This window comes from Halichoeres trimaculatus, unplaced genomic scaffold, assembly GCF_033239565.1.
Source record: "Halichoeres trimaculatus isolate MK-OKI-2021-1 unplaced genomic scaffold, fHalTri1.1 fHalTri1_scaffold_6, whole genome shotgun sequence".
NCBI classification, from domain to species: Eukaryota; Metazoa; Chordata; class Actinopteri; order Labriformes; family Labridae; genus Halichoeres; species Halichoeres trimaculatus.
In genome coordinates, this window is record NW_027437184.1 from 15,818,581 (window position 1) to 15,841,180 (window position 22,600).

Here is a 22,600-nt window from a genome sequence, read left to right on the forward strand (position 1 = left end):
TAAAAAAAAAAAAAAAGGAAAAAAAAAACTTGTCAGTGCAGTATAATATTATGGATAATTAATTTATCAGTGACTCTACTGGATGCAATGACATGACTTAAAGTTTTTGTAATGTCTTCAAACTCTTGTTTCAGGTGAAGTTTCTCAATTACTTCCAATGCATCCTCGTTTGTTTTGTTGTGCTTTAAGATGCTGTGAGACTGTGAATGTGGCAGAATGAAAAAAATGCTAATTTTGTGGTTACATCATTACCAGGTGAGCTTATGACAACCATTTCTGGTTGGCTTTATGTGGGACATCATACAAGCTTCATATAATGTTCAACAGGTCCAAAAATAACCTCATGCATTTTTACAGCTCCCTTAAGGTTATTTCCGTGAAACACGGGGTATATATGAGGATTAACAATAGCCTTATTTAGCATCATGCCTGGTATTTGAATGCACACATAATGTGCAGTTTATTTACAACTACAATTTGAAACGAATTACAACACGAATGCATGTGAATGCATCATGACGTTGTAAAACCCGGAAGACTGCATCTGTGTGTGGGCCATGAAGGCATCATCCTACTCTGCCGGCTACTAATGTTATGACAGAGCGGAGAGACCTGAGAGTGACGAGTCAGTGCAGGATGGAGTGAGCTTTGAGACCTTGAACAAAAAAGTTCTCGCACTTAAGTTTTTTAGAAGCCTTTGTCAAAGCAGCTCCCTGGAATCTGGCGGGGAGAAGAAACTTTATTTTTGACTTGTAATTTTTTTTATTTATTGTTTTTATGCGGATGACTGTGTGATGTCTGATATGGATGAAGTACCCTCATCACGACCGCTGCCAGTCGAAATAGACCCGGAGTTTGAGCCTCTCCCTCGCCCGCGGTCATGCACCTGGCCGCTACCGCGACCGGAGCTCACTGACCCGGCCAGCTCCAACACATCCTCGCCGGCTCCGTCTGTTCAGCAGGAGCCGGGAGGAAATACCGAGTTTATCGGTAACCTCGGCTTGTTGGAGGAGAACTATGAAGAGTACACGGAGCAGAAACCACCTTTACCTTGCAATGAATTCATCTGCCGAGAGGGAAACTGTTTGCATCTTCATCACCACCACCATAATCAACATCTTCAGCAACTCCAGGGTCCACAGCTGCCGCCTCAGCAACAGGTGCCCCCTCCTGGTGTTGCAGCTTTGGGTGGCCCCGGCCCGAGAAAGACCAGCTCGTCCCGTCGTAACGCCTGGGGCAACATGTCGTACGCCGACCTGATTACCAAGGCGATAGACAGCTCACCTGAGAAGAGGCTGACACTGTCACAGATTTACGACTGGATGGTAAAGAGTGTACCTTACTTCAAGGATAAAGGAGACAGCAACAGCTCCGCGGGCTGGAAGGTGAGTGTCCACGTGCGCGTGAAGGTCCTGACAGAGTGAGTGCGCGTGCACAAAAATATAGTTGTGAAGGATCAAATTGAGATGACACCTTTTATCACATCTGAACACCATTACAACCAAAACCAGATACCAAAAATAAAACTTGAGGTGAAAAACACATACATAAGCTCTTTAAACCAAACAATTAATTGTGGACACAAATTATTTAAGCTTCATTAAATTTAATGAGCAGCCTATACTGTTTGAACTATTTTTTTTCACCTGACCTTTTCTATTTAATCAGATTACAGTTCTAAAATTTTTGGAGTGTTATTTGGAAGTTATGCGGGACCTTTACCAACGTTGTTCTGCTCATTTCTGTCCTGTGAATCAGATGTGAGAAGATCTCGTTTTGGATAAATTCCAATGACATAATAAAGCTGGTTTTGGAAAAAGCTAAACTGAAGAGACCTGCATTGCATCCACTTATTTTGACTTAAGCGGTGTTAAGTGCAACTGAAGCCTCCTCACCTCATCTCAAATCAGGAATTTGTACAACCCGTCTAAAGGTCTAAACTTACAATTCATGCAAATTATTAAATGTAGTTGGAGTTCTTGGATGAAGCAGTTTAACTTCATCGTTTCAGTAGCCTTTGAAGTTTTGGAGTGGTTTCCTCTGTCAGCAGCAGCAGCACACGCCTCCACGCTGCTGTGTCAGAGAGGAAGGAGAAGCAAGTCTGACTGTAAACATCCCATGCATGTTCCTGAGAATTTTTCATTCTGTGTACACTAAGGTGAAATAATCCCAAAAAACATTAAAAAAAAAAAAAGTATATCAGGCATGTGAATTGCAGAAAAAAGATGGAGTTGGGCATGAGTATGATTCATCCTCAGCTTCATAATGTATCTTTACACTCAATGTTAAGGAACTATTTGTGAGTGAAATTGATTTAGGCTGAAGTGAATATTGTGCTGATCTACATGTAAATGAACAAACTCTGATGGGAACAACCTGTCTGGGACTAACACATTCTGAGTCATAGTCTATGCAGCAATACCACAGTAATGGAAAACCCGGTACATTCCTGAAATTTGAAAGCTTTCCTGCTTTCCTGTCTGGAAATGTTTAAAGTACAAGGAACAAGTTGTAAAAGCATTAGCCCTAACGCCTGCACAAACATGTTAATCCCGCTCTATGCTAGGCGCTACCCAAGTAGCTGCCTGTTGCAGCAGCTCTCTCGTCTTTGTCTGTTTCTTGTAATTTTTTCGTCTCTTTTTCGTCATCTTTGTATTTGGAGTGGATCATCACTTTGTATGGTTCATTGTCGGTCACGGACACCAAACTTTTTGTGGCTTCGGCGGTATTTTTTACTACTTTTCTCCTGTGTTTGTCTGGAGATCCTACATGTAACCATGGCTGCATTGTTTACATGCGAAATTAGCTGTTAGCAGCCTGTAGCATGTCAATGCTAACTAGTGTAGGGCTTGATGATTTCCCTCGAGCTGAGGAGGAGGCGGTGAGGACGACGTGCTGGTTCTCAGATGTGAGCTGGGAGGTGAAGACGTGGACCTGTCCTTCCATCCATCGTTGTTGGGAACGTGGGATCTCGCTCCGGGGGATGGATGAGCTAGCTGTGCTAATCCAGCGGCATCGTTCTGTTCACGGACGTGGCTGACAGAGCTGACATCGGACACCGCGACACATCGGAGGAGCTTCGCCTGCTGTGAGCAGACAGGATCCAGGAGACAGAGACTGAACAGACTGCTGGGGAGGCTCAGTCCTGGACCCTGTGGAGGTGGAGACTGGCTGGGCTGGAGAGTGGTGGACGAGTGGTGGACGGGATGTCGTCATCTAATTTCTTATGGACATTTTTGCACTTTCTATACTCTTTCTTACTTTTGTTTTCTTAAATGCTGCGGTGACTCCTGAATTTCCCCTCGGGGATAAATAAAGTATTTTCTATTCTATTCTATTCTATTCTATTCTATTCTATTCTTAATATTGTCTCACCGGTTGAGGAAGTTACTCAGCTGAGGCGGATAGAAAATAACTCAGGATGAAAACAGGCAAAGAAAGCCAAAGTAGACGCCACTTAAAATGTGCAAACTGACAAAATTTGAGTCAGGTTCATATTTCAGCTCTGCAGCCTTCCTGCTTTGCACCCCTGCATTCATCCTCCTGAAATGAGATGTAATTTTGAAGTTATGTCAGGAAATGCCTTTGTGAACCTCAATCAAATATAGTGCCCATTGTTTAACACTCCCTCTGTGAGGAGCCTGATCACAGCTAGCATTATGAAATACGGCTCTGCTAAACCTCCCTTTCCTCAGCCTTTCTGTAGCTCTTCAGCATGGTGTTGTATCGTATGTACTGTAGGTGCAAGGACTGGTGGGAATACAGTCAGATATCCAAGGACACAGTGTGGAGTAAACTCCCTTGATAATAACAAGAGGTAACGCAAACAGCTCAATCAGTGTTCAGGAGTTTGTAGAAGGGGAAGGGGCTGAGAAAAGGGAACGCTGGGAACAACGTCAAACATCCTCCATTCCTGAGTTGTGCGCTCATACCTCTGTGTCCCTGTCTTCTAGAGTTTCCTCTGCGGATGCTACGGCTCGGAGAGAGAGATCACTGCTTTTTATCCTATCACATCCTCCTCTCTCGCCTTTGCAGGAGATGTTTGTGGTTTTGTCAAGTGGACCTTGAGGGGGTTGAACTTTCTTTTGTACTGCCCTTTTACCCTGCGCTTTTTGATTTAAGTGTACAGACTTGCAATAATTTAACCCTTAAACTACATTTTTCTTAACAGCCAGGAGCACACTGTTCTGAATTTATCACACTGTGATTGAATATAACCAACTCTGTTGTCCAGCCCTAGTTATGGGATTCATGTGATCCTGAGTGTACTCTTAATGCTCAAGGGCATGAAGGACTTTTAAAAATGTGGGCGAGAACTTCAAAACTGGTTTACTTTTTGGCTAGCATGGATTTTATGGACACCACTTTGGTCTGATTAAAACCTTTCTAGAACTATCTGATTAAGTATCTCAGACTCGGGTTAAGACATTCATTATCTGAAGAGATTGTACTCTTCTGACTTTGGTCATTACGAAACTTGTGCTCCAGTGCCACCATTGGATTAACATTTGATGTTTTGTAACAAAAACCGTCAGATAGAGCTCTTTAAAAAGGCCAAACACATTTGTTCTTTGTGTAATAGTGTAGTATTTATATATAATGTGATAAGGTTTTTTTGTTTGTTTGTTTTTATGCACAACTCAAAGAAGCCTGGTAGATTCCTTGATGTAAATCCATTCCTATAAAGAACAATAGCAGCAGCTTGTTTATCTTTGATAGTAGATCAACACATCTCTACTTCAACCTCTGCATTCCTAAATGTTGGCCTGCTCTGGGCCTTGGAACCACTGGCTAATAGTTATTTTTACACCTTCCTGTTAAAAAAACACGGCAGTCCCCCCACAATGAACTATGATGCATTTCCTGCCTAGTGGATGGAAAACAGTGCCATGTGTTCACTTCCCCGCCTTGCAAAACATGAGGGTCAGGGCTGGAAAAAAAAGTCAGTCCAGATTATGTTTGTGCACCTAACTGTTTGATTTCAACAGTCCCACCACAAAGAAATCATCAGTGTGGCCTTTGTATTGACTTTAGAATCCACATGCATGAGCACCCCTGATTGTAATGACAGATAGAGGTTTGCCAGAGACCTCATGGTGGGTGGAGGGCGTTGAGTTTGAACCTTAGTGATTATGTAGCTCCACCTAGAAAACTGAAGGTGGGTGGAGGGCAGGGCGAGGACGAGGGCGATGCTGCTAGAGCTTCCTGTCTCCCCCATGTCATGGACATGTTTTGTTTCCCTCCAAAAGTTGTGTGGCAGCTCAGTGATCTCAGTGCCTTTGCCACAAGATAGAGGCCCTTTGCCAACTGGGTGGACTGGTTCCCCTGGGATGTTGGGTCTATAAGTAGCAGTGAACATGTAAGGTACTTCACCATCTTACTGGTAGTGCCATTGTTTTTTTCTCAGTGGACTGTAACATTAGATACTGGAACAGGAAGGTGCAGCCAGTGAAAAAAAATGGTACAAAGGCTCTGATGCATTTATTTTAGATTCATTTACAGGAAATTTCTTCTGGCCGTTTGTTGACTTTCATTTAGATTTTGAGGCATGTAGCACTATTACACTACTACACCACTACCTAATCAGCGCTTGTTGTCTGTTAGCTTGTTAAGGGCTGCTGTGGAAAACATGACAGACAACACGGAGAAGCCAAATGGAAAAGCATATGAAAGGGGCTGTGAGGAGTTTCTAAGTGATCTTTAAACAGTCTCCCTTCCAAATAAATGCCCGATTGTAATCCACACTTTAATATAGCATTATCAGCGCTGATATTGGTTATTTCTAAATGCTGTTTCGTAGCTTCCCTGATCGATTGATTTACGGCACGTCTAAGTCTATATGACAACACTACACCAGCTGACAAAGTTTAGTAGTAAGACTACTGTCTGCTAAAAACGATTTCTGTGATTAATTTGGAAGACACAGGAGCCTAACTATTGGACAGAAGAGCAGAAGAAAGCTAATTGGGAGAGGGATACAAACCAAGCTAAAGGCTAAGACAGGGCTAAGGTGTTTGTGATAATTCAATTCAAATAATATTTATTCCAACCCATTCTGCAGTGGTCTGTTCAAGCTTGAGAGTCTATCAATAAAATGAAGAGGGAAGTTACATTAGCATTGCTTGGTAGATGACTGGTAGGACATGACCAGGATTCACTAACATCACACACTACAGACACGTCTCACAGCACCGGGCTGTCAGTGGCTCAGTACTGTACAAACTGAAAGCTCTTTTGTCACTGTAGCCTACGGATATGTCATAGCACAGGCCTGCTTGTAGCGCTACATATAGCCGGCTACTTATGGTACAAACTTAAGCTTGCTTGTTGTAACGTTTCAAACAACAGTGCCTTGTAACTGTACTGATAGATACCTTACCTTGTTGTGTTGTACCAGGTAAAAAGTTGTCTTGAACAAAGAAAATTTGTCCCAAAACAAACACACTTATTGTTAAAAGTCACATCTTTACAACAGTGTGGGTGAGAATCCCCCTATTGTGTCCAACTACGATAAACAACAGTTGATGTTATCTTTCGCTTGGCTAATGTTAACCGTAACTGGCTGAAGGCTGTTAACATCTTAGCTGGCATTAATGCTAGCTAAGGGTTTGTCTTTTTCACTGAGTCATATAGCCCTCTGAAATGGTACCTTTTTGTATTTTTAACAACCAAGCTAATGGGAAAATAAGCTCTTAAGTGGCTTAATGCTAACATCGCAATAAATTAATGATAACACTGTCAGATTCCTCTCCGTCTACATGCACTTCAGACTGGACCTCAGCATATGTAACAGTATTTGAGTTTTGCAGTTAGAAATGTTGAATTTAACAGAATTTCGTGGAAACATAAAAGGAACCTTGTGGGAACACAATAGCTACATTTTTTGAACTGAGTTACTGCTGTAAATTTAAGCTTGTGGACATTTGAAAGTAAGATCATTTTACATGGTTAAGACTGAATGTACCAAACGCAAATAAAGTCATTGTAAAAATGTTAGCATAAAGACTTAATCATAGAGATGTTAACTTGTGGATGTTAGAATATGCCTTATGGCACAATTAGGGTTAAGCCAACAAGTACCATTTTGGACCACAGAAATGTCCAGACTACTGTGGGTATTTTCCAGTTTAAGTTTACATACTTGATTTAGCCCAGGGTCCATTTTAAAATGACTCAGCCTGCAAAGGAGTATTGTGTTGTTAGCCCACGAACTTAGCGTAGCCACATAAGCCTGAAAAAGTCAACAGCTAGCCAACAAAGAGGAAAAAAAAAACCTTGAATAACCTCCAGCTATTTGTCTTGGGATCACAAGGTTAAAAAGGGAGGCATGAACTTAAGAGGCCCACCGAGAGCTTCGAGTAACCCCATGAAGAAAAGAAGGCTTGAGGCCGGGGTTTCCAAAGAGGAGCAACCAGTGGCTTGAAGGAAAGTGGGGAGCAGTCAGCTGACTGGATGGCAGTGAACTGAGCATTGCCTGTGTACAGTCTGTCGTCTACACATGTGTGAGCCTTTGGAATCTGTGGCATTTGGGTTTCTGCATTGTCCTCCAGCCTGCACACACAGGACAATAGCTCCCTTCTGTATTATGTTCACAAAAAGAAGCTGGCCTCAAGTCTATTATTCAAAATACAAAAGGCGAGAGTGCCGGAGGGTAAAAGACATATGGCATGAAGAAAGATAAGCTGGATCAAGGGTAATTAAGATTAATGTCCAATCCTGCAACAGGTTGGCCTTTTTAGCCGTTTATGTGCAAAGAAAGTGAAACAGAGTTAAGGTTAGACTGAGCTCAAGATCAAAGTTAAAACACAGTGGCTTTTTTAATCTTTAGTATCACTTGCACATCAGTTACTTATGTTTGTCCCCCTATCATTCTTATTTTCCAGCTGCTTGTGTATCTAAAGCTGAATTCCTTGACACAAAGCCCCCCCGTGTCTGGTGATGCTCCTGCTTCAAAGCAGTCAGAGAAGTAGGTCATTGTGGGATACTTAGTGTTAATGAAGTAGATTGCACCGTTGCCTGCAGCAATTAAAAGGGAACACGGGTTGGGGTGAAGTAGGTTTTTGTTTTCTTTTTGGTTCCTCTGCAGCCAGTTTAACATCTTTTTATTTACCCCCCTTGCTGTAACAGAAAGCTCAGGGCCCCTTTGCACTGCTCTGTGCTTGCACTTCCTGGGTCAGAGGAGAAAGGGGGGAGGGGTGTACAGGAAGACACTGTCAGGAAGTGGCTTGTCCTTTTACTGTAATCTGTGCAAGTGCTGTGCTTTCTAGAGTTCTTATTTGCACGGATATCTCACTCCTTTGTAGTGGTAGAAAAATATCTGAAGACAGATATCACTTTAAATTCCTTTTCTGCTGCCTAAAACTTTATTCATGCTGCTTCAATTTAAATAAACAAAACAAACACAAAGACCAAACACATAACACGGTCATGATACATAACGTATATGTAGCGTCTGTAGGCTACTATCTTTTGCCAGAATCTTGGGGAAATTGTTTTTTAATAATGCATCATTTTCTAAAATTATTCATTTTATAAACTTTTTATTCTTTGTCAATAAAATCAGATGTAAAGATGGTTGCCAAGCAATCTATTTATACTGTGAGCAATGTTATTGTTTTGAACTTTTGCTGGTCACAGTGACCAAAGAGATTAGCAAATGCACTTCCTTGTTTCAGTGTTGAAGTGATTTTGATTTATGGACAAATGTTCCAGCTGTTGCACCATTTTACGTCACTTCTGGGTAGAAGTAACAGAAACAATAGATTGAGGCCAGATGATTAAAAGTAAGAAAATAAATGGCAACTGAAAGAAGCGCTTTATTTCCAAAAGAAAGGAAAAGATTGACTTTAGTTTGCTGAAAGCTTCACCTAATGCAGCACCAGTAACTATTGTTTACTAATGATAATAATGCTAAGGTAATCGATACCAGCCGATGACCCAACTAATATTGTTTTCTATGACCATGTAAAAACCAAAACTACCTTAGAAGAGTGGACCCTCTTATTTTATATCTCTTTTTCTGTGTTTGATCCAAAAAACAGACAAAATGTACTTTTTAATCGCATTCATCTCGGGCGCTCCATCCTTTAACCCCCTCCATGGTCGTCTTTTCTCACAATCCTGCCGCTGTTTTTCTCTGAACTACCTCTATACATCATCTCAGATTGTTGTTGTTGTTGTTGTTGTTGTTGTTGTTGTTGTTTTTTAAATTTTTACCAATATTGATATCAGTAAATATCGGTTATCAGCCATAACAACAAATTTGACATTGGATTGGGATCGGCTGAATTTTCATATCGGTGCATCCCTTGTTATCTTGGCAAAATTGACATCTTAACATCACAAAGGTTAGGAAAACAGTCTAGTTTTATGTTAGGTAAATGTAAGCAACATCACAGATTAATGTTAGCAAACTTAAAGAGGCAATGTTTGTCTGGTATCTGCTGTTATTTCATCACTGTTGAAGTTCAGGCTACACAAGATATTAAATTTAGCTGCTGACTTCAGCAGCTGCTCCACAGCAGCAGCTCGTCTCCTGGGAGATCCTCTGTCCTGTCTGTGGTTATGCGTGGCGCTGTATGTAAAACGTTAGGACGTGCTGTATGTGAGGCCACTTTCACTGTGGCTGCACCTGTCCCTGCAAGTAGGCCCTGTTTGTTTACTTATCCTGTGACCGTTACTGCAGGCCTCACGCTTCACTACACAAGAAACAGCAGCTGTGTCAATTTGATTGTTTTGAAGTCCAGGAGGAGTCACTTTAGACTGCAGCAGTGTGTCTACATTATATCAATCACATGTGATGCTGGGGCAAAAGGTTCATTAGAAATGTTGGAAGACACTGGATGATTTCCATCCCCTGTATATCTGAGTTTGGTTGTCAGGGAGACCTTTCTTATGGCAGGCATCCTTGCGATAATTGATCCACAGTTACTTTGTTTTATGTATAAATGATGTGATATAACATGAGCTAAATCAGAACATTAACATTTAAAGTAAAAAAATTCTTAACCTTGAAATTTAATTGGATAGTTTTGTTAATTTATGGTTAGATCATTTATTTGTCTTAATTTGGCTAACTCTTATTACGTCAGACCCAAACACTGATGTCAGTTTAAGTGACATAAAAAGAAAAAGAAAACAGCCTCTGTCTTTTGTTTCTTGTCCTCCCCACTTCTTCTCCCCATATTTTCTTTCTTTTAAACCTAACTTTCTTAAAAGAAAACAGGAGGGTTACCTATTTTTTTTTTATTTTCTAACACAGTCCATATGATGCAGATAAACCCATTAGTCAACCAGAATTAACACATGCAAAATACAAAGTTCTGAAGTCCAGATGGGCAGAGGAATAACAGCCCTGTGTTGGTAAACTTCTCTGTCCGTGTGTAATCTTAAGCCTTCTTTAACATTGTGTTGGATTAATACCCTACTTCCTCAATAAACCCTCTCTTTAAAACCATTAACGGCTACCTAATCTATGGCTGGGAACTTTTCTGGTCGCCTAGAAAGGTCAGTATAGAGCATTTGATATTTTTGACACCCCATGGTCACGTGATTGTTTTGTAGCTACAGGTGCACATATTTTACCTCTTCAACATCATTCAACGTTGAGGGCTATAGACATCAGTTTATAAAAAAGTTTAGCAACAAAGATACACTTAGGCCACCTTGGGTTGAGCTTTCAGAGACATAATGTGTGAATAAGGCACCTCCTGAATAAGTGAGGCGGGAGACATCTTTTGTTCTCTTTGGGCTGAGGTGAGGTCTGTCTGAGACAAGGATTATCCCAGGCCATGCAGAGAATAGCCCGACCCAGGGCCCAGTCATGCAGTCCATGATCTATTGTGGGCTCTAATCAGAGTCTGTGGGCATTTGCATATCACAAGTGATCTGAGCCATGTTCAAAGAAGACACGTTGATGAGAAGTTGGTTTATACACCCTCAAGTCTGTGCACCAGGCTACACAGACCTCAGGTCCTCCTGTAATGACTCATTTCCTGTCTTTTTGCAGATAGAGAAATTATGTAGATAGAGAAGAAAGGTCAGAAGATCACAAGTGAGATTGATTTTGTAGCACTGAGGGAGTGTTTGCTACACCTTGAATCTCCCCAGTATACATGTGCAGGATGTCCTCTGACACAGGAAGCCTTGTTTAAAGCTCAGTGGAAGAGAAGGGAGGAGTCCAGTTCGGTGGGGGTGGGTTCTGTTGTAGTGAGGCAGTCCAAGCCAGAGCGTCACATCTGATGCCCCCCCTCCCTATTTGCGCGCTCCATCCAACCTGTTTGCATGTCTCTGTCAGTGCCGGCTGAGGAGCTCGTGTTCAGCGCTCAGTGAACTCATTGACCCTGTGTCTGCCAGCAAAAACATCTCACTCTTTCACCCTCCCCATCCTCGCTCTGAACTCCGTAACCTTCTTACACTTTCTTTTTCTGTAGAGCTTGTTCCTGCACAGCTCGCCACCTCCACTGTGGAAATGAGGATTCACAGCGCTGTGGTGATGTATAGAGCAAGGTTTAACTTGCAGCGGTTCGGTGCCTCCATATGAGGACACTCATTCAAAATAGCACTTTTTCTTTTCCACAGTTATGAAAAGTGTCACTAGGTTTTAAATCTTAGTTTTGTTTGTCTATAGGTATATTCTGGTATAAAATTATTTCTTCATTTTGTGTATTTGAAGCTGGGAAGATTTGTCATTCTTTCAGTGAAAAGTTAGAGAATTAATCAGGATTGATTTATTAATCATTTTGTCATATTAACATGGTAGGCAATACACTTTTTATACTGAATGCATTTTCTCAAAGCCCCAAAGCATGGACTCAAACAATGCATCTATTGTTTCAATATGACTGTCTTTATCTTCATGCTTTGTGCATCCCTTTTGAGCCCTGTGGTCTGGGACATCTGGCTTCACTAACTGCACAGAGCTGCTTTTGCATTCACGAGTATTTGGGGGAATTCCCTGCTAGTGTGTTGCACTTTGGTCTTTTATTGCACCCACAATCCAGAGCAGAAATGGGCTGCATATTAGGAAGATTTTGTTCTTCAGAGAGCGCAGACTGTACATTACGTCTGTGTCCTGCGTGACCTGCTCCTCAACCATCGTTGTTTTTCTTCCCGAGAGAATTACCACAGGAGACACCACTGTGTCCTTTTTAGGTTTCATAACATAGCATTAGGGAAATCGACTGAATCAGGATTTAGGTGTATACATGTTCACACAAGGACAAAAGTGACCACATGGACATACGTTGGCCAAACCCAGAGAGGTACATTCTGTCCTATTCAGGAGAGTTTCTTTTTTTTGGTCTGATCTTACATTGGTGTAGCTCCAGGACAAGACACAATGAGAAATAAATCATACAAGGGCTTTTATACTGGCTCTGATTACTCTGATTTATATGTTAGTGGTCGCTTTATGGTTTCTCCATGTCATATTTTTCCAGCTTGGTACCTCAAAGTTGCTGCTGCTGCTGCTGGAAAATTAGATAAGGCTGTACAGACAAAACCTGTAGAGACAGGAAACATGATTATGGACCAGAGTAGGGGTGAAAAAGCTGACTAGTTCATACTATAAGAACAGTTTTAGTGTCACTCATGAACAGGTTTACTCTGTTGATCATACTTGGTTGTGCTTAAGGGAAGAAGTTGTGCTGAGTATCATGAAGTCTGTTTGTTGCTGTCATCAATCCTTCCCATTTTCGTATCCAGTCACAGCTCCAGTACACTGAATTTGGAGTCATCCAAGAACACTAAATAACGTAAATTATCTAGCACAAATTCTATACATCCTTGTTCCAAGGCATTAAGAAGTGGAAAAGACTCATTGAGACACTATTATTACAGAGCATGTGAATGTAAACATGTTCCCTGCGCCTCATCTAGCTTTGACCAAACACTCAACTACCTAAACCGCCCTGCCTGGGGGAGGATAAACATCTCCAAACCATTAAACCCTCTCTTAAAAGCAACAGTGGTAACGTCAGCATTTGTCTGCATAAACTGACTTTCATACAGATGCAGAGTAAAACACTTGATTGAGAATTTTGGGCATCCGTTACTGAAATTTCTGATCTAGAATAAACTTGTATCTCTTATTTTAAAGGAGTTTACATTTACCAAACAGTGACATCCTCAACAACTGATTTGCACTTTCCTTGTCCAGAACTCCATCAGACACAACCTTTCCCTGCACAGCCGCTTTGTGCGCATTCAGAACGAAGGAACTGGAAAAAGCTCCTGGTGGATGCTGAACCCAGAAGGGGGAAAAAATGGAAAGTCACCAAGGCGCAGAGCTGCCTCCATGGACAACAGCAGTAAGTTGGTCAAGAGCAGAGGAAGAGCCACGAAGAAAAAGGTACAGTCACATCCACCCTCATTATATAAACAACTAGAAAAGCACTCAGAGAGCACAGACCTCCACCAAGCATATTGTGATTGTCACGCAACACTTTAGTCCGACTTTAATGTCATACTCCCTCAGCAGACTGTCTGCTACAATTTGGTGTTAGCTGCAGGTTTGTACAATAATTTGTTACCTGACAGTGTTGAAAATGATGATGACCCAGTACATATTTCATTTTACATTTTTCTTAGTGCCCAGAATATTGACTGGATCTGGATCATACTTTTACATCTGTCAGGAATTATGGTGACTTTTTCTTGTATTGTTTTGCAAAACAATCCGGCCATTTATCATGGAGTTATATACACATACGGTGAAAACGGCCCTATCTCACAATGATAAAGAATCCTTTAAAAAAAACCTGGATCCAGATGGTGATCCAGATCACCTCCAAAATTTAATCACTTCTTCTTTATCCAATTTGAACATTTCCTGAAAATTTCATGAAGATCCGTTTGTCACTTTTTGAGTTATGTTGTTCACAGACAAACTCTCCCAAAAACATGTCTTCCTTGGCGGAGGTGATAAAGTATTCTTGGCATATGTTACATATTTTTTGTGACTTTTCTCACTGTTTAACTTAAAAAAAAAAAAACTTAAAATACTGAGAAGAACCTACACAGTGATGATGCTGGAGACTCTTTGTATAGCCTCTTCTCCTTTTCTCCACTGCTAAGTGAAGCGAACTGATTGCTTGCTGCTGCTTCAGTCAAAAGTCAGATAACAGAAAGTTGTCCCCAGATGTTTAATTGTTCTTTTAAATTTGATGTTGGTTGCTGACACGGTAGTCATTTTTGTGGCAGCCTGTGAGCTTTCACTTATTTTCTGTCCTCAGGTGGCTCTACAGGAGGGCGTCGAGGGAAGAGAAAGCAGTCCTGGTTCTCAGTACTCTAACTGGATGGGAAGCCCAAACTCTCAGAGCAACGAGGACTTTGAAGCCTGGAGCTCCTTTAGGACACGCACCAGCTCTGACGCCAGCACCCTGAGTGGTCGCCATTCACCTTTCCCCCCTGAGCAGGATGACCTGGTGGAGTCTGATGGCCACATGATGTATCCTGGGGTGGTAGGGACCAAGATAGCCTCCCCCCTGCCAAGCCTGTCTGAGGTGGCTGGACCAGTGAGCCAACATGGCAGAGAGGGGGTTATGGAGAGTCTGATGGATAACTTAAACCTGCTGTTTCCTAAACCCTCTCAGCTGGGCCCTGACTCCTCACATTCCCCAAACACTGCCATGCTGCAGAGTAGCCCCTACAGCTCCACTGGTCTGCCCCCACACCAACAGCAGGACTACCGCAAATGCATGTACAGCCAGGTGAGGATGAACTCCTTGTCCCCTGCTCACACGCGGACATTTACAGAGACTAAGCCAGGCTTTGGAGCGTATGAAAACCAGTATATCTGCCCTGATGGCCTCTTGAAAGAGCTGCTGACGTCAGATCCAGACACCAGTAGGGACATGTTGCCCCCCAGGGATACGCAGGTGGCTCAGGCTGGGAGGGGAGGTGGTCTAATGCCCGCTTACAGTAGCCAGAGTCATGTTGGGGGTCTCAACGGGGTTAAAATGATGAATTCTCCTCACAGTCTCCCAGTTCCTCATGTGAATTCTCAAGTTATACTTAGCCAAGGTCCCTCAACCTCACGGGACTTGAATAGCTGCAACATGATCCCTCTGACTAGTCGGACTAATCTTTCAGGGGCCTCTCCTCAAATGACCAGCCTGAGGACATGTATGCAACTACCCCGTGGTCACCCAGCACACACCAACAATGTTTTATCAAGCACCACCAACAACCATATCTTCAGAGGTCTTGGCTCAGTTCAACACGGTCACCAAGAGCGGCTGCCCAGTGACCTGGACAACATGTCCATAGAAAGGTTTGAGTGTGATGTGGAGACTGTCCTACATGACACCCTCATGGATGGTGGGGCACTTGACTTTAACTTTGACCCCGCTGCAGCACCTCATGGGTTTACCCAGAGGGTGAAGACCACCACACATAGCTGGGTGTCAGGCTAGGACGCTTGGAGATCAAAAAACAGGTAACACTTACAGTTTTTCTTTAAACTGTGTCGTAAAATAAAGGAATCACTGACATTTTTCTCCTCTCCTGTGCAGGATTTTCTCAGTATTGACTTCATTCAAACTTTGGAGACATGAACCCAAAGAAGCCCCCGCCATCCCTCTCCACAGAGACATCATAGTTTAAAAAGTACATGCTGTAAAAAAATGGGGCTGCAGGTCCAAAGTTCAAATTAAAAAAAAACAAAAACCTTTCATTCAAATACAGATAAAAATTACACAGAGCAGATCAAACTGTCACCCCTGACCTTGTGACAATGCCTTATTCATTTTAAAACATCTCTGCAGCGAGAGGACAGTGAGTGTTAAACCTGCACTTGTATAAACTGCCTGTCAAAACTGTGGATATGTATATAGTTTTTTTTTAAATAGTTTGTTAATAGTTGTTGTTTTTCTGGTGACTCAAGGCCTTAAAAATTGCTGTGCGTTACAAAGCAGGAGAAAGAAAAATCTGTAACAGAATGCTAAACAAAGGGAGCTTGAAGTATTCTACCAAATGTTGATTTGTTGCAGTTTTATATTTAGCAAACTATTGTTTAGAATTAAGTTTGGAGCAGTCATTATGTCTGGCTGGGGATACAAATAAAACCTTAAGATGCACACATCAGTTTCAAATGTGGTGATTAAAAAGAGGTAAAATTTACTCTTTATTAACTAATAATTCAGTTTCAAACATGTTTTGTTGTAGTTTGTGACAAAAACGTAAGGTCTGGAATGAAGAACAGGTTTAAGATGTTTCTATTTGTTTCAACTGGATGAGATCAATAAGGTAAAGGAGGGTGTCATCTGCATAATGACAGGTCTTGACTTTAAAAGAAGCAAATGACCTTTGAGCATTTTTAATGAACATTAATACATTTCTAAAACAGTTGTATTTGACTGAAAAGTCCAGATCATGAATGATGAATGATTTCTCCAGCTTAAATTAATGAATCATTTTTATATAGTATAAGGATATTTATTTATTTTAGTAGCTGTTAGACTTGAGCTTTTATACTTAGATGGCTCTTTAAAATGTGTATACTTATTGTCTGCTGTAATGCCACATGTTTTTTTTTCTTTTTCTTTCTTCTTTATTGTAATTCCCTATTATTGTAAATTATTTGATGCATGTATGAAATACAAAGCTCCTCAATTTCTCACAATGTAAGTATTACTGTTAGAAAATAGCTCTATGTGGTTATCTGTCACATTATTCATTTCTAAACTTAGTTTTACAAAATTGAAAAAAAAAGCTTCAATTGTGCAAAAATACTGTAATTCAGTTGGAATTAAAGGGAAACTTTTGAAATTTTCACTGAACTGTTTTTTTAAAGTGATATGAGAAGCTGTGACAGATTTTTGAAGTATTTAACTCCCAGCATCAATTTAAGGTTTAAAGCTCTTTATTTTCATTACATGTCTCCAGATGTAACTCATTTTTTTCCTCACGACCAGCAGCGTACATAGGCAATAAATCCTATAATATATAAGACTGAATAGTTGTTTCAACATTATCTCATGAATTCATTATGTTGTACATATTTTATTCCTTATTATTCTTTATTCTTTATTTTTGAATATGAATGCTTTACATGGCTTGCTAGAGTTATACTGTATGATAGTTGTTTACATAACTGTCCATATTAAAGTGATAAATACAGTAGATGAACACTCATACCTCAGAATACTTTACCTCTTAAGTTTTGAAGGGTTGATTCTGCATTTTGCTCAATGAATTATTAAAGCATTTATCTTCAGAAAGGACAAATGAAGTTTTGTACATATTTTTGTTTCCTTTTTTAAGTGTTTAAAGTATTTCACTTGGAGATTTCAGTGTTTGGATATGATTTTCAGATGTTTTCATGCAAAAGGATTACAGCCATTAATTCTTTTCAGTGCAAATGTTGTGAATATATTAAATTAAAGCTGAATAGTGTGAAATGACAAACTTTGAATTATTTGTTGCTTTTATTTGTATTCATCTCTTTATGTAAAACCCAAGGGAGGGCTTTAAAGTTTACAGAGATCAGTTTTATCACAGAACAAGACTTGGAATTGTTAAAGCTTGTTTATACATGGCAGGAGCGTTTTTGTTTGTAAAGTAGCTTCCTGCACAAAATTACTTCTTAATGCTTTAAAAAAATGCTGATGTCTGTCACATTGTACTATAATGAATTGTGCTTTTTATACTATTTTGGGACAATTCACAAGTATTTTCAGGGAAAACAAAATACAGTTTTATATGTAACAAATTCAATGCATACTTCACCATGTACACTTGTAATTAAAGGAGGAAAATGAAAATCACATTTGAGATTGTATTTTGAATCAATTTTTGTAACTTTAAGTCAAGAATGCACAAGTAGCACACTGTGGATGTGAAAATTCTTTACTCCCCTGTAAAAGTGGTGATTGCTCAAAGACTGCAAGGGAACGTTAAGCTTCCCCTAAATTGCCCCCCCAAAAAGTGGTGATATGTACTGCTGTGTATACATTTCATTGAAAAGATATGCATGAGAATTCCTTCATCTTTTGTTCAGAATCAGCTACCTATCACAGGTGAATGGCTCGACCTCCTTCTCATTCATCCCCCAGCGTCTTGGCGCCGGGCGCTGAGCGTCATCTGACTTTAGAGAGGAAACGTAGAGTGGGTTGTTCTCTGGGCTCATTGAAAGATGAGGTTCTCCATCTTTAGGTGTCTTGCAGAAACCTTTTTTGTACCAACACTGACTGGTGATTCATTCTACCTTGACTAAGGCCCTGGTTACAGCTGAAGAAAAAACAACCCTAAAGCATGATGCCACCATCACCATCACTGTGCTTCACTGTGAATCTGGTGTTCCTTGAAGTGTACAGTGTTTATTTTTGCACCACATCCATCCATTTTCTTAACTGCTTATCCTGTTCAGGGTCGCGGTGTCTGGAGCCTATCCCAGCTGTCATTGGGCAAGAGGCGGGGTACACCCTGGACTGGTCGCCAGCCAGTCACAGGGGTGACACAGAGACAGAAAACCATTGATGCACACACTCACACCTAGGGACAATTTAGAGTGCTCAATTATTCTGATGAGCATGTTTTTGGACTGTGCAAGGAAGCTGGAGTACCCGGAAAGAACCCCCGCATGCACAGGGAGAATGTGCAAACTCCACACAGAGAGGCCCACCAGCCAAGCTGGAAATCAAACCGGTGACCTTCTTGCTGTGAGGCCACAGCGCTACCTGTTGTGCCACCGTGCAGCCTGCACCACACACAACTTTTGAAATTATGGCCAAAAAAGTCCAGCATTGGTTTCATCAGACTGTGACCCCACAGACCATTTTCCCACATGCTTTTGGGAGACTCCAAATGCATTTTTGCAAAATTTAGCCAGGATAGGATGATTTTTCTTTTGGGATTCCTTCCATAGCTCAGACATATGAAGAACACAGGGGATTGGTCTCATGTGTACTACACAGCCAGTACTTTCCAGACATTCCTGCTGCTCCGTTTCATGTTAATGTAGGCCTCTTAGCAGCCTTCCTGACCCGTTTTCTTCATGTCTTTTCATCATTTTGGAGGGACGTCCACTTCTTGGCAATGTCACTGTTGCGCCGTGTTTTCCCCACTTGATGCTGACTGTCCTCACCGTGTTCCTCAGTTTATCTAATGACTTGGAAATTCTCTTGTGCCCCTTTCCTGACCGATACCTTTAAACAACAAGATCCTTCTGATGCTTTGAAGCTCTCTGCCGTGGAGACCATGGCTTTTACTGTGAGATGTGACCAAAGAAAATGCAGACACTGAAAATGATGGTAGGTGTCGACCGACTCCTATTTAACAAGAGTTTGAATGTGAGTGGTTAATTCTGAAGACAGCCACATCCCAGATTAAGAGGGTGTGCACACTTTTGCAACCACAATATTCTAATTTTGTTTTTTGTTTTTTTTGCCCCTCCCTAAGAGATTTCAGAAATTTCATTTTCATGTATGAGCACATAGGATCTTTAAATTTGATAAGAAAGGCGTAAGCTCAGAGGTCATTTCAGGACGCTGAGATCAGTTAGTTTCAGTTTAAAATGACTCATTCAAGAAATTATGAGATAATAACGTCAAGCCATCTAATCTAAATTGAGTTTTTCTATTCTGCTTCAAACAGAGGATAAAAAAAAAAAACTTACTGCCCCATGAAACATTTACAAATCATGAATGCGTTCTGGAAGTCAATTTTATCACCATGGACATCTCTAATGACAAACCTAATTTTATTGACAGTATGGCTCAGTTAAAACAGAATTTAAACAACTAATCTATAATTTATTCTTTATAAGCACATTCTACCTTCACTTTGTTTAGAAAAGTGTTCAACAAAATAAAGGAATAAAACATATGGTTGTTACCTTTTTTGGTAATATTATCATATCTAAAAGTGGAGTCATCTACCTTCCTTTAAAGTCCATTTCTGTCGTTAACCAGCCCAGGCTAGGACTGGTTAACGACAGAAATGGACTGGACTACGCTGGAAAAAAATAAAATAAAATAGTTGGAAACTTATTTTGTCCAAGCCATATGCATTCATGCAGATCAAACATAGTTTGAGTCCTGAATAATATTTTATATCTCATTAGTCTATTAGCCAAAATTCTTTGGTTGCACAGTACACATCTGGTGTCCTCTCTCTGGCCATTGAGTTTGGTGGATGGAGACATATTCCAGAGGAAATGTACTTTGTAGCTTCTGTGATTTGGATGTAAGTAAAACCAAAACTTTTTTTTTTTTTTTTGTCTCGAAAGACCGGAAAAGAAGACATACTTTCCTGTTTAATGTTCTCTTTCTTATGCTCCTCTTTTGTTCTCTGAAAACATATGGGGCTAAATACATTCTGATCCTGGACTGATTAAATTTCATGGTTTCATATTTCTGTATCAGTTACTGAATAAAAAAATAAAATTTAGAATTTAATAAAAATATTCAAAGCATGCTTTTTTTTCATTTCTACAAAATTGAGTATATCTAAATATGGCTTAAAAATAGCTTAACATTGAAAAGAAATCTTCATATCCTAAAAGTTGTACCAAACACACTGTCAATAAGATCAACTTCTACATATATTTTTTTTCCACAATCATTAATTATTATTTCACTGCAAACATTTTATTATACAGTGGTGTCGAAAAGAATATGTTTATATTTGGTTTCAACTTGATTTCAGGCAATAATATCGCTCTTTTCTGTAACTCATTTCCATGGTAGCCAGTTTAAGGCACACAACCAGCTACTCACACAATTAATCACACAGTGAGAGGAGGCCAGCAGCAAGAGGGAGATTACAAAGGTGGTCTAAGTGGTTGTTTCCAGCATCGTGAGGTCATTTCTCCTGCCTGACTGGTCAATAAAGTGCATTAACAGAAGCTGTGATGGTGGCAGATGGAGGCCAGAGGGACGGCTGCTGGGTGTCACGTATTTGTTTGACAGAGGCACATCTTGTCAGACTCACTACAAAACACGTTCTGTAACATACACATGACCTATTTACCTACTTAATGCTGGAGAACCAAACGCTGGTGAGCTGAAATAGTTCAAGTATTGGAAAATTCTCTTTTTCTTTTCTTAAGATAAAATGTTTTCTCATAAGAAAAAAAACTCAGTAGGTTTAAAGATCAGATTAATTAAAAACACAAAGAAAAGGAGACTGTGGGTTATTACATTATTTTTCATTAACTGTGTTGATTAATTACAATAAAACAGTGAATCAAACAACAAGAGAGCCTGGTGATGATAGGCTTACAGTGGAACACAGGCTTCTGTGGAGGTGTAACAGCTAGCTTGCTAGCTTTGCTCAGTCAAAGATCCTCACCAGCAACAACAACAACAATAAAATATAACCACAATATGAATGATTAAATTCTAAATCCAGTGTTAGTTTACAGATAAACTACACACAATACGCAAGTGTTTAATCAACAAGCACCTCCTATCTGTTAGAACAAAGGAAATAATGTGATGATGTCGACTTATGAGGATTTTGGTTTTTACAAGGAGGTGTTGGAAGTTAAACCCTCATTGTATATTTTTCAATGCTAATCTCAACAGAAGGGATGGGTGCCAAATTAGGAACTTTTATTGGTACCCACCGAATTCCGCCTGTAATACCAAGTACAGAGTCACATAAAATCAAAAGGTACAATGTTAAGGTACCTAAACACATCCTTGTTACTTTGAGAGAGTGGAAGAGAAGGTGATTTTCCATGCTGGGCATGAACACAGCAATGCAAGTTTATGCACTAAAGAATAAATAGTCAAATTGAGGAGATTTGGGATTAAATCATTGAACAAATTTATATTTATTACCACATAAACACACAAAAGTACCAAAAATTGGTACGGTTGAGTACTGATACTGATTGGCAGTTACCAAGCATCGGTACCGTATCATTTTAAATGTGAAAGGTACTCATCACTACCCAACAGACCCAAAACTAAAACCACATTATAAAAAATCCTCAGAAAGACACTAGTAAGTGGATTAGAGTGATAGTATTTTACAGATCACTGATGTCTTTTTGACACAAAATTAAAAACAGTATGTCTGTGAATCTGAGTTTTGAGATTCTTCTGCAGCGTGATTAGAAATTTGCTGTTAACATTTCTGATTACCTCATGGCAAGGATGTGGTTTTATATATGTCCCTCTGTGCTACTGCTCTTACCTGATGCCAGGTAATTAGCTCTTAGGTAAAAAAAATAAAAAATAAAGTCAGCAGAACCTTGATTAGATTTTACATTGAAAGGACGAATGTTTGTTTGTTGCAGTTCAGAAGTGATGAAGGTAGGCACCTTTGCTGTAATTTTCACCACGGGAGAAGAGTGGCCTGAAAAGACTGTTTAGTGAGCTAAGGTCAGGCTAATTTATGTGTGTGACTCTGGCACAAAGCCATGAAATTAGCTGGTATAGGCCACTGGAGCTTTGATAATGTAAACCATGATATGCACATGCACACTCAGCCTAGGACCTGGCATGCTTCTCTCAGAGGGAGGCCAGGATGAAGACTAATATATGATGAGATTAACCAGCAGCATCTTATTTACTTCATCACATGATGCTTAGACACAGTAGAATGAAAACAAAATATAAACAAAGTTAAGACTCATGTTTGCTTCTTG

The 22,600-nt window shown here is 40.3% G+C and overlaps 1 protein-coding gene across 1 annotated transcript; it reads left to right on the top strand.

Moving 5' to 3' along the window:
• Positions 1-607: 607 nt before the first annotated feature.
• Positions 608-16,403, top strand: LOC141791706 (forkhead box protein O1-A-like). Its single transcript, XM_074672345.1, has 4 exons — positions 608-1,385; positions 13,160-13,351; positions 14,235-15,439; positions 15,516-16,403. The coding sequence occupies exons 1-3, from the start codon at positions 795-797 to the stop codon at positions 15,414-15,416; spliced, it is 1,965 nt and encodes a 654-aa protein (XP_074528446.1). The 5' UTR covers positions 608-794; the 3' UTR covers positions 15,417-15,439; positions 15,516-16,403.
• The last annotated feature ends 6,197 nt before the right edge of the window (positions 16,404-22,600 follow it).